The sequence below is a fragment of the Patagioenas fasciata genome, chromosome 4 (assembly GCF_037038585.1).
Source record: "Patagioenas fasciata isolate bPatFas1 chromosome 4, bPatFas1.hap1, whole genome shotgun sequence".
Classification (NCBI taxonomy): Eukaryota; Metazoa; Chordata; class Aves; order Columbiformes; family Columbidae; genus Patagioenas; species Patagioenas fasciata.
The window spans coordinates 24,455,855-24,468,911 of NC_092523.1; the positions used below are offsets into that span (position 1 = coordinate 24,455,855).

Genomic DNA, 13,057 nt, shown 5'->3' on the forward strand with positions numbered 1-13,057 from the left:
TCTCACCAGTGCCAAGTACAGGGGGACTTCCCTAGTCCTGCTGGCCACACTACTCAGCTGCTGCTCAAAGCTGTAGAGTGAAAGTTCAGAATCAAGCAGGGTAAAAAAAAAAAGTTATTTCTAGGCCTGCCTCATTCCTCTCACCTAAACAGCTCTGTCTCTGTCCTGTAAATCCTCCAAGTATTCTGTACTTAACACTTTAGTAGAGCTTTAATGCCAGATGATGTGTTGGTGTTCAGGATTAAGTGACTGCATAATAACCAGTGACAAAAATTTACAGGCCTTCAAGAATTTCATGACTGAGAAAGAATGATGTCTAGGATTAACGGCAGTTTGATCTGAATTCTGCAGAACTAAATGTGAAGGTCAAACATTTTACTGCTGCTTTGAACAGACAGAGTTTTTTCTGGGGGAAGCAGCCCCAAAAGTGTTCTGCAAGGGAGAATTCCACTTCATATCATGTTCATCTGAGATTTCCTATTCAATTTAGCAGCACAGAATATCTAACAGAATAAGTCTTTAATAAAAAGGCAAAGAAAGTTTGAACATAAAAGGATGCAATGTTTCTAAACCCAGTATCAGATAACATTGTTTTCCATTGCTTGAGCTCTCTAACCCTTTTTTACTGCAAGTCTTTAGCATGTGCTCGATTCAAACTTCTCCAGACAGGAGCTTATTAAAACTACTTATTCGTTAATGGAACTATGAACATCACACAACACTCAGGTCTTTAGAGCAAGGCACCTAAAGATAAGTAGGATTAAAGCATGCCTTTTCATGCTACAAAAGCAATTTGTTCCTCAGACTTATTTGCCAACTTGACTTGAACGATTATTATAAATATGGAAGAAAAGGGCAAGGAAAACAAACAAAACCACACACAAAAATACCCAACAAAAACAGTGTTCAGACAGTGACACTGTAAAACCATATTCCTATTTCAGGAATACGAAATAATTTATAAGGTAATACAACATAAAGCATTTTCCATATGTAATATTTTATTCATGCCTGAGGACAGATCCAGTTGTAACTAATCAGTGGAAAAGCTTCATGCAGTAGCTGCAGAGAAAATTCAAACAGTAACTGTAAGAAACAAAGAAAACCACACAAACAAACAAAAAACCCACAAAACACACGAAACAAACAAACAACAACAAAACCACAAACAAACAGAAAAACCTCACCAAACAGGAAAGTGCTTCCTATGAAAGCAACAATAATTTCCATTTATAATGACCTATGATGATCACAAGCATTTCTACAACAGAACAAAGGACAACAATTAGCATCTCCCAGTGGTTAAAACCTCTAAACAAGACATTTTAAAAATCAAAAAGAGTTATAAATAAAAGCACCGAGTAGAAAAATTGTCAGAGAAGTTTAAACAGAAGCAGCCTGAGCTGAAGTGCCCACACCCAGTTAGTCACAGTATCTGTCCTCAGAACTGGTCTGCACACAAACTGGGACTGGTTTCACCAAGCTGATAAAATTAAAAGGCAAGCCAAAGGCTGTGTGGGCATTTCAGTGGGCTCACATGGCAACTGGCAGCTCTTGGAGTTATCGTGATTTAGCAGAGCTGAAATAATACTTGCATGCTCTTACCCATGGCAAGCATGAGAGATCATAAGGGTATGTACAGAAAGAGGCTTAACGTAAGCCAAGCTGCATTGCCTTTCCCATAAACAGAAAACACACGGTCATTTATCTAACACATGATAACCTGCCAAACACCGAACTTTGAAGGTTGAGTCTATCAACAGCTGGTCAACTTAATGCAGTTTTTGTTCTTCCAGTTTAGAAGCCGGTTTAAGATAAATCTAAAGATGTCAGTCAAACCAAAACATGTCCATACAGGGCTTAGTTCAACTGAATTAGCTTAGAATCACTCTTAATCTAAAGAAGGGCTATAGCTACTTCAGCTTTTAACACGATTAAAGCAAATTGTGTTAAGAATTCTTCTTTGGCGGGAAAAGATGGCTTTGCCAGGCACCACAAATAAGCCCCATATCCAGTCAAACCTGTCCAATTGCCTTTGCACTGTAGAGCAACTGCAGATAAGGGGTCTGTATACATGACCACCTCACCAGTTACTGCATCCTCTTCAGATGAAAAGCCCGGTATCAGAATTGCTGCTCTGACGTTGTTGAGGGATGGGGGACAATGACGCGCAGTATGAGATCAGCAGAAATGTGGAACGAAGAATGCGTTTAAGGGAGAGAGAAGCAGTATCAAGACAGAGGAGGCAAAGCAGCTGCAGAAGTTTCTGCTCCAAAACAGCTGACGTGCAGATGAAGACAAAAAGCCTAGCTAGGAGCAGATACAGCCAAGCTGATGAATGGCTGTAAGACCTTAGAGGCTCCAGGAGTGAGGGGCTTGACATCAGGCATTTTGTTCAGCACTAACACCAAAGGAAGTCAGATTTCAGAGGAAAAAAAGTCAGACAATAAGCCCATACAGCCGAGAATTGTGATTGTAATTTCTGCTAGTGCACATCACTAGTGCACAACTCAAGCCATGCCTGGTAAGAATAAATCAATACTACATTCCTTCCTTGTTGTTTTGTGAATAAATCACTCTAGAAAACACCCAGACTTTGTAGGATCAATTTGTTTTACGGGAAGCAAGCTGCTGTCCTTAGGCAATGGCGAAAGTATATGAGGTTGTAAAACATCGAGACAAAAAGAAGCAGCCTGAATAATGATAGAAAAAACATTAACAACCTGTACTGACTTGATTAACTTGAAATAAGATAGCCCCAATCCATAGATAATAACGGTTTTTTCTAGGATTTTGGGATGTTCAGATCTGTGTCTTCAGTTTAGGTTCAGAACATAAAAGTTCTCGAGGGTCCAAATTAGCAAACTATTTCTTCCCATAATAAAGGACTTTGGCATATGAACCATTAAATAGCTCTTAGCATTTCACTGGGTCAGGTGATGATACATATACACAGAAAGTTTGCAATACACAGAGATGTAGCAAAACACAAACACCCTGCTAGCTCTAGTCAAACTCTAAAGAATTTATCATAGTAAAAAACAAGTGCAGCACTGCATATAATAAAGTGCCAATCCCAGCAATATGCCTGTGTCTAACTAAGAGATAGCTCCACAAAAATGTCACCTCAGTGCTCAGTAGCTGTCACAGAGCAAACTGAGTGGAGACAGGAGCTATTAGGAAAGAATAAATCTGTGGTTCCCCACAGCTTGAAAACTCTGCATTTGTGGTTCCCACATCTCATCTAAGAAGGAAGTTGAAATGTAAAAGGCCCAGACAAGCACCACAGGACAATCTATAGGCATGAAAAAATGTCAGTGTAGATAAGATTTTAAAATAGGATTCTTCACACTGGATATGATAACAGAAGGAGCAGTACAGGACCTGTACTACAGTGACAAGAAGACATGATGCTCATCACTTGTTATGATACAAGAACTAGAAGGCATCAAATACTGCTATTAAGAACCAGGTTCAAGCCAAACAAAAGCAGGTGCTTCTTCACACAGGCAAGGCTGGGCTGTGAAACTCCTAAATAATGGGTGCTGTGGATGCAAACAGTTTAACAGAGTTCAGAAAACAACTGGACAAATTCATGGAAGAGAAGTCCTTCAATAGCTGCCAAATTAAAAAAAAAAAAAAGTGCAACACACACACACAAAAAAACCAAAACACCAGCGAACCACTACTGTCTGACTTGGGAGTCTCCAAATCATAAAATTGTTTAGGAAAATAGTCTGAGAGAACACCACTATCTGCTTAAGAAATGTTAAATTCTTCCCCAGATTTTTCCCCAACTAAAAGCCACTGTCACTGCAAAACCATAACCTACAAAGACCTTGAACTGTACTGCATCCATTCTTGTGTAGGCATCTTTCTTTTTAGCTAATGAAACTCTTCTAAACATCGACATCATTTTCAACACAATTGCCCATACATTAATTTCATAATGCTTCACTCACTTCCCCTCTCCCTTGCCTCCCCTCTCTCTCTTTTCAGATTAAAGAAAATCCAGATGGGGTGCAGGTGCTGCAAAATGATACAAAGGTACAACAGAACAAGAGTTGCTTAGACTGAATAAAACAAGTGTATTAAAACATGTGTTTGTGCCCCACTACACCTGTTGCTTAAATTAAGCCTATTTTCAAGGTTGGAGTTTTCCCAAAGTTTACAGTATCTTTAAAGTCATGCCACAACATAGGCATACTGATTTGCTGTGAATGTCCTTTTGATTTACTGTAATTGAGGTCCATTGCTACAATTTCTATCCCACCAAAAAAAAAAAAAGTGCAGTATTGAAAATTCACCTTTTAGCAAAACTTTTAACTTTTTCTCATTTCTGTAGCATGAACTTCTCACAGCCCAGTAGAACAAGGACCATAAACTTGGTCAGACCCTCCCTCTCTCCTAAGCAATGACAATGAACTACAGATCCTTGCCTCCATCATAACTTTTAAATATAGATAGTTGTGGGAACGATTCCCACATGAAGTCTCCCCAGAGAGAGGGACTAGCTAGTTTTAGAAAGACAACACTTCAGCCCAGCTTGATGGTTACTCCTCCCCTTGGCCACATCTTGAGAACAGGTAAGAAGTGGAAAAGAAAATTGGTGGTATGGGAGAAAGAGGGGAGATAAAGAGAGAGGTTCTGGAAGAAATAAATCAAGGAAAAGTTAAGGAAAGGAAAAGCTAAATAAGAAAGGAAAACAGGGGACCAACATTTTTAAAAGTACAAAAAGATAAAACTTGAAATGAAGAAGACCAGTAAAAAAAGTGATATTTTAGCCAGTACATGAGAATATATTAATTAACGATATATGCGATGACTACCCCACAGAGAAAATGAAAAATAAAGCTGGAAACATGCAAGAACCAGCACAATGTTCTCTGACATCCTCCTCTTATGCTCCCGGTGAATCTCAGTACAGGGGTTAGCTGTGGTCAGTTCGAGCAGACAGCACAGTTCGGCATTTCCATTCAGTTTAGCTCACCCTCAGGACCCCAGGTAAAGCTTAGTGACACCGGTTCTCAAGATCTCCAGCTTAAAAACTAAGCTTAATCCTTTTTCTAATTATATTGATTAACAGTACAACTAACATTTCATCTACAAATTTTCCTCCCTTCAGCTATATTTTTGATCCAGAAGAAGTACAATCACCTGGACACGTTCGTGAAGTAACCAGCTACAAGCACAATGAGCAAGGCAGCAATAAATCCAAATTCAAAGAGAACAGTGAAATTCAGGAACACAAAAATGAACTCCAGAAGGATGAGTTAAACAGAACAGAAAATAAACCCCAGGTAAGTAACACAAAAGCAATTCTCTGGAACCATGGAGGCAATGATTTTCAACAGGATGGTCTTGTGAAGTGTGTTGCAAAGCCTGATGTTGCAGTCAATGGTGGCAACTCCGGCACTGGAGTGCACCCCATGCTCAATCCCAACACAAACCCAGTGAAAGATGCCAATGAACAGGGACCCTCCAGCCAGTCAGCAGAGTCTCCTTCAACCAGCAGTACAGACTTTTACACCCAATTAAATAGGTCTGGCCAAGAACTTGACCTAGAGGCAGACAGCCAGAGGAAGGCAGTCTGCAATGAGTCAAACAGTATTAGAGATGGGAACTTGCAGTGTGCAGACAACAGAATCATTCTCAAAGGAAGTGCAATATTGAAGAAACAAAACAATGCCATACAACTGCCTGCTATTGATTATCCCCAAAATGGCAATCAAACCAGGAACTTTGTTGAAAAAGATAACTTTTCAGTCAACTGTGTACAATCAGACCAAAATACTGGGCCTTCAGAAATACAGGACCAGGACCTTTGTGTCGCCCCACCTTCACCTATGAAGAAGAACAGTATTGAACCTTCTAAAACTGACTCCGCAAGTCTGAGTGAGGGCATTCCTGCTGGTATCCCTGCCATGACCATTACCAAAGCAGCAGAGGCCCTCAAACACCCCAATCACAAAGACATCAATGGAGAAATTGAGGAGGAAGATGCAGAAGTAGCGGCAGCTCTGGCTGCACTGGAAGCTGCAACCGCAGGGGAAAACATGGAAGATGATGACGAGTACTAGATGAAGGCTTCTTTGTAATACACTGGGTAAGATCCAGATTTTATTTTTGGATCTATATAAGCACATGTACAGCACATGTGGACAGCTGTCATGAACAGCATATATAAAAGGAGTTGGGACTAAACCTATGTCCCTTCAGTTGTTTTATACAGCCTTTGTAATTTCTGCTGCCCTAGGCAAGGAAGTGTTCCCTTGGCTAATGACAATACTAACATTCTTCTGTATGGGGCCAACCAGGAGGCCATAGCATCATTTCTTCCACACAGGATATTCTGCCAAATACTCACCTCACCTGGATGCATGCAAACGTTTCCTTTGGTTTTGACCCTCAAGAGGGTCTGTGCACACTGCATGTTCCAGGTTCAGAAAACTTCCATTATTTAAAACGGAATTATAAAAGCCATGGAGGTAGAAACCACAGATTCTTATCATGCTAGCACAACAACAAAACCTGACGCAAGGTTCTATGATACAATGAAGGCAGCTTGGCTTGCACTTCACTGCAGTTACAGTTCTATTCCAGCTTAAGCCTAAATCCAAGCATGTGCAGCTGGTGTTCGGATGGTAACCTCATCTCTTACCTTACACCACCTGTGGACTTTGATACCCCCCAGTGACCCACTTCAGTTCATTGAAACAGCAGAAGCCTAGCCAAATCCAAGAGAGTGGGCAACTTTCTGTTGGTTTGATGAGCTGAAGTAGCTCACTTAAGAGTCGCACACACACTATCCAAGGTGCTAAGAGGGATCAAGACCCAGTCCTAGCAGTTTGGATAGATTAAAACCATTGTAAACTAAAGCATGAGACCTATCAACTCTGCTAAGTTTTCCAGGCACACACCACTTGCCTTAACAATACAGTTTGCAAACAGGTTGTGTCTCAAACTTCCCCAGCAAGATGTGTTTTGTTTATATACAAACAGCGAAAGCCAGTGTGGTCCCATCCCTGGCTGTGCTGCAGTCCTTAAATTTACAGCAGGAAAGTAACTGAGCTTTCAAATTGAGTTATGTGTAAGATCTGAAAATATCAGAGCTGCATTCCTGCAGTGTTTACCCTTTTTCTCATCTCCAGACCAGTATGTTATAACCTTTCTTGTGGGAAGCAAAGGAGATATAGCAGCACCAAGTTGGTCTGTTTCATCCAATGTGGGATTTTAACAATTGAAATAGAAAGTGCTTAATATTTTACAGTGAAATTTTGTGGTTTCTGAGTCTGTTATAAACTCGTAATAAAAGTTTTTGATCATATGAAAAATCATCTGGTGACTTTTGTGCCTTATGTATTTTCTGATTACATAGCAGTTGCATAAAAGTAGTACTACAAGATTTACAAAAAGCACCAATTATGTATTTCCCAACAGTATACGCTGAATGCTAGTCTACCCATTAACACACATAAGGATCAGAATATTAAAAGTGGGTTCTACATAGTGTGCAGGTACTAAAATTATTTCTGCATGAATGCAGATTCCCTCTTTTCCTCCAAATACTGCAAGCCCAAATCAAGATTTCAATTTCTCAAAACATTAATGATATCCCCAGGAGCAATTAAAAAAACTCTGAAGTCTCAGCTCAAAGAAAACTATATTCAGCTACACATGAAAGTCACCACATTCTACCTATAAAATAAAAGAGCTTTATATGTTGTTAAAGTATTGTAGTACTGTTGACTTCTCTACCACTTTCCTACTTTAGCAGGCCATTCTAAACACTTTCATAAGCACATACAAGTTTTACATGCACGTATGTGTATCCAAGATTACTATAATACTGAATGACTGCAGAAGACTACTTGCACATTGTGTATTCCTAGTTATGGTTACGACAGGACATAGCATGTGTCTGCTTTTATGGTTACGACAGGACATAGCATGTGTCTGCTTTTATGGTTACGACAGGACATAGCATGTGTCTGCTTTTATGGTTACGACAGGACATAGCATGTGTCTGCTTTTATATTGTGAGGTCACAACTGTCCCTGCCCATCCCCATGGGCTCACCCTGCCCTGTCCAGGGCCCAGAAGCCCATTTCAGCCCCTCAGGGCCATCAGGCCCAGACTGGCCACGGGCCCCTCTGAGCTGGGCCTACCTGCAGGCCCACAGCCCAGGCCGGCCTCAGCTGCAAGGCCCAGCCCTGCCGTCCCCATGTCCCAGCCCCGGGGAGCCACCAGCCCCTGCTGCACCATGACATGAACCATGAAAAATTATGTACATAAAAAAAAGTTAAGGCAAGAAATGCAACAAACACCGCAGGAAATTTATCCCATTTTTAAATATATAGTCAATTAGATTTTTCTAACTTCAACCTGAACTTTGAATGGAAATTACAGTAAGTTTTCACCTTGCTCCCCAAGAATTAAAATACACTAGAGGAGAGCACCTGGGCAAGCCCAACCAGTGGCCTGGACACCCAAACCAGGTGTCCCTTCCACAGGCACCTGCCCAGAACCGTGGGCCACCAGCCATAACTCCTCTGCAAGAGATCAGCTGGGCCACAAACATGGCATTTCTGTTAGCCCGTTTTCATTGTCTTAAAATCTAAGAAAGACAAAAACTAGTGTAAAGTAAGTGTGTCCACTGCATTGGAAATAACTGCTCAATGCTTCTCTTAACCAAAAAAAACCCATATGCATACCTCAAATCTGCAGGATATGGAAAACTTCCATAAAATAAACTGAGGTATCACCAACATTCAGACTCGGTTTATCTACTATCTAAAAGCATCCTGTGTGTTTGGGTTTGTGGTTTGGTTTTTGGTGGTAGTGGTCTTAGTTTGGGTTTTTTAAAGCACACACATACATATACATATATATAAAATTTTTTTAGATATATATTTATATATGTGCTTATTTCCCTCCAGCTCTACCATGTCACAGCTGAGTGTCAGACTGCCATACACTTTTCACAATAAATGTGAAAGAGTCAGTTATTTCAGAGATAGTTTTTAAATACCACACAGAATTTCCTCCATAAAAAGCAGCTTTAAAATAATTATGTGAAAACCAAATCTTATTCAGTTCCCTCAGATACTGATGCAACAGAACACAAACACTGCCACCTTGAACAATCCATTTTGCTCAGACAATTGTGAGAGTAAAATTTATTATCTTGAGAAAAACAAGAAAGTCACAGGAAAAACTGTTACTGGAATCAAGAGTATACTGTGTATTTTAAGAATTCCCTCCAAAACCACACAGCTTTTAAGACGTCTCTTCTTCTTTACCCCAGACACCATAGCTTCAGATAACCAATCAATTATGGTTCCTATACTCAGAGGGTTCACTCATGAAGTAGGGCTTAAATGTTTCCACTTTCCTCTGATACAAAAGAAATTAGAGGGAGCTGGCCGGCAAATATCTACTTTTAATGTTTCTATACTTAATTCAATTCTGTGTAGGTGAGCATGAAGACATACGTAGCAATAAACAACAAGCAACAGCATGGGAAACTACTGTAACACCTGGTATTTCTATGAAAGATTTTACATTTTTGAAGCTCATGTTTTACTTGGTATTCTCCAAAGCTAGTAACACAGCTTAAAGAGAAATCGTAATCTTTCCATACATAAGCAAAGAGACATTGAGCAAGAGTAAGCTTAGCACCTCTCATCTGGGAGCGGGTCAGCACTAGGTTATGAAAAACCTTTCAGATCAGTGCAGAAATTCCAGACATGGCAACAGGTGTGGAAGGCAGCCCAGTCCAGCCAATTCAAGGAAGTTAATTATTTCCTAGACAAACCCTTATGGGGGAAGTTTGTTTACAGAGCAACAGAAGAACCTGAAATTTGATACTGTAGAATTCTTCAGTTCAGCCAACAAAACCCTGACAAGAAATCAGGAACCTGGAAATAAATAAATTCCTGTATACTTTTTTATTTTAAAGCACAAAGGTCATCAGCTGGGCAAGCGTTGCTATGGAGTCTTCCCATTAAAAATTTAAACCAGAAAGTCTATTATTTTCCAAAAGATACTTCAGATTTGATTAAAGTAATCTAAAAATACCATTTTTTATAATTTAAATAATGAAAAAAAGAAACACGGGTTTAATAATAATAAAAAAAAAAAATCTAAACCTTACATTGTACTTGTAGTTTCAATTACCTAAATGAGGTTTAATTTTCCAAAAGATTGATCCTTGCCAATGTATCACGTTTTGCTAAACGAGAATAGAATATCTTGCCATTTATTAAGGCCTGTGTGTATGGTATTGCATACATTTATTCAAATGTCTATTGCACATTTTAATTACATTGAAATAACGAAGCTTAATAGATTATCTTGAATTACGATATCTCTCCTTGTATGTAGATGGAAATTGGAATCCATCTAAACTGTGCAAGAGCATCACTTGAAATTTAAATATATTAGAACTCCTTTAACATGCTGAATACACAAGAAAGTAAATTTATCAAAGTCAGTCTACATTAAAAACTAATTTATTTTTAGAGGAAGTTTTATCAACAGAATTGTTTCAGACACTGTGTCCTTCTAGGTTTTAAAACACCTAGATCACACAATGTTTAACAGTAATTGTTAGAAGGAGGTTTAAGACCTTTTCATTGGTCTTTTTAACACAAACTGCCCTTGGCAAAAACAATTTTTCTTCATAATGAAATCAAACTAGAAACGCCTCAGCTCCTTCCCTGGCCAGGCTTTCCAAATTCCATGCATTCACATACACAGCTAGACATCTTGGTCTCAGGACTCCCTTCTCCATTAACAATTTCACTTGGCATCTCATGGAGATTTGGTTTTAAACTTTCCTTCATTTTGAGCCTTTGCAATCATTTTCTCAACTTCAGATCAGGCAATCCTTGAACTGAACTAGGTGGATAAACAGAAGACAGGGAACACTGCCTGCATCTCCAAATGATGCTACCACTGACTGATGACTGCTTCAAACTCTGTCCCACCTGCTTTGGGACTTTTTCCATTTCAAACAATGAGCTGTTGAAACTTTGGAAGAAGCTAAATGTGCATCCTGGATTCTATGAGAGACTGTAACAGATTATAGCAATTTTATGCATTAACATGAGCAGTCGCAACTTTTTTTACTATTATTGTTTAATACCATTTTAATCTTGTTAACGTGGTTTAATACAACTTCAAAACAGAAGTTTATTAAACAGACTTACTCCCCCACCCCGCACCACTTCCTCCTTTAGTCAGAGAAGAGCAATATTGCCTTGTACAACTTGTTTCAGAGAACAGGATTCTCTCAATGAAGCAGGAAAGACAATGGCTGTCTTGGTTTTGTTCTTAATCCAACTGCTGAAGTACAGATCCCAAGCAGTCATCTCACAACCATCACAAACAAAACTATGCAGGTTACACCATTTCCTGCTCTGAATCTTGACTGAAATTATTATAAACAGTACTTAACAGGTTTTTGGTGTACTTCATAATTCAATTACTGTACATTATCAAGTGAAAAACATTTTTTTTCTGTATCAAAGTAGAAAAAACAAGTCTTTTAGGAAATACAGTATCCCAATATTATGTCAGGTTGCAGATCACTTAAGCGCTGCACTGACCCCACAATAAAACCATGTCACATAAAGACTGCAGTTTAATTTGTCTGCTTATTGATCTCCCTTCTATTTACTGTGAGCCAGAGAGTAGCTTGATTTTTATGAGGGTGCAGAAGCAGAAAGGAGCAAGACAACACCCTCAGTTACTCACCTGAACCTCGAGCATGGCCAGATTTTCAATATTCTGTGATCACACATGCTATCCCTTGCTCTCAGCACTTGTCTGGGTAAGCTACTTGCTATTGCTTGTACATCTGCCTTATCCAAAAGGAAAGGAAGTGACAAAGACAAGAAAACTACCAAGCAAAATTAATGTATAAAAGGGAATAAAAGTTTTTTTTAAGCATTTGAGGACAAACTGTATGGATCTGGCCAAGAACAAATAATGTAGGTTGTTTCTACCTCATTTCTAAAAGTTGACATATAAATGAAGCTTTACTTTCCTTTAGTTCTCATTTGGGAACCTCTTCCAGAAGCAAGGCGATATCAAATGAACTTGGGGACATTCCTCAGATTAGGTTTTTCATGTAATTTTCAGAAAAACAAGTAAGATCCATGCTAATTTCTCTATTTCCAATATGTGTTACACGAAGAGACTCCGCTGTGGCCAAGAGTGGCACATGTTTCTCCGCAATCCATCTCCAGAACTGAGGAAATATTAGAGACTTTTAATCCCACAAATTTTGGTTTGGTAGATAAAAGCAGTGCAGGGGTTAATCTAACAAGTATACAGTGTACTTCGCCAGAACAATGCCGCTGTCTGATTTTGGTTATTGTTACTTTTTAATGATTAATCTCCTGTTTATGCAGACTTGCATATGAAAGTAATCCAGTTAGCATCTGAAAAAAAGAACTGTACTGAAGATCCAACATTAATCAAAATCAAGACAAATTATCAAAAGCACTACAAAATACTACACATATTTCACCCTGACTGGGAATTACTTTCCCAGAGCCATGCATGAGCGTTAATTATCAGTCGACGCATGCTGCTATTGTTTTGACATACGCCACGCAGATCCTGTTCTTCCCCAGTGCTTTGATTAAAAATTTGGCTTAGGGAGAAGTTTATGTTCCTTTTAATAAGTGTGGCAGGTAGTTCCAGGCCACGGGCAGGGCAGGGGCCCCAGCTGCACTGCCGGGCCGTGTATGGAGAAACAGTGAGGCACCTCACATCGCCCATTAAATTGGAGCTTGTAATTATTTCTCCCCCACACACATACACTCCCAGTTTGTTAAATTATCAATAGAAGCTTTAATAGCTCCCTCTGCTGCCAGAAAATATATATTACAGCTGGTCTGTGCAAAACCTCCTAACAGTACAGTGACATTGCTGCCTCTCTATTCATATACCTGTGTGTGCATATACACATATAGATAGGTAGAATCCTTGAAAAATAAGGCTTAGGAAATTCTATGGGTATTTTAATTGAACATTCTCCTGAGAC

General features: G+C 39.3%; 1 protein-coding gene across 2 annotated transcripts in view; it reads left to right on the forward strand.

Moving 5' to 3' along the window:
* PGCKA1 (PDCD10 and GCKIII kinases associated 1) overlaps positions 1-7,305 on the forward strand; it is a 44,309-nt gene extending 37,004 nt beyond the window's left edge. For both annotated transcript variants that reach the window (XM_071807388.1, XM_071807389.1), the window contains 2 exons: positions 4,000-4,047; positions 5,126-7,305. In XM_071807388.1, coding sequence (XP_071663489.1) covers positions 4,016-4,047; positions 5,126-6,080 — 987 coding nt within the window. In that variant the 5' untranslated portion in view covers positions 4,000-4,015 and the 3' untranslated portion in view covers positions 6,081-7,305. The remainder of the gene's footprint in view (positions 1-3,999; positions 4,048-5,125) is intronic.
* The last annotated feature ends 5,752 nt before the right edge of the window (positions 7,306-13,057 follow it).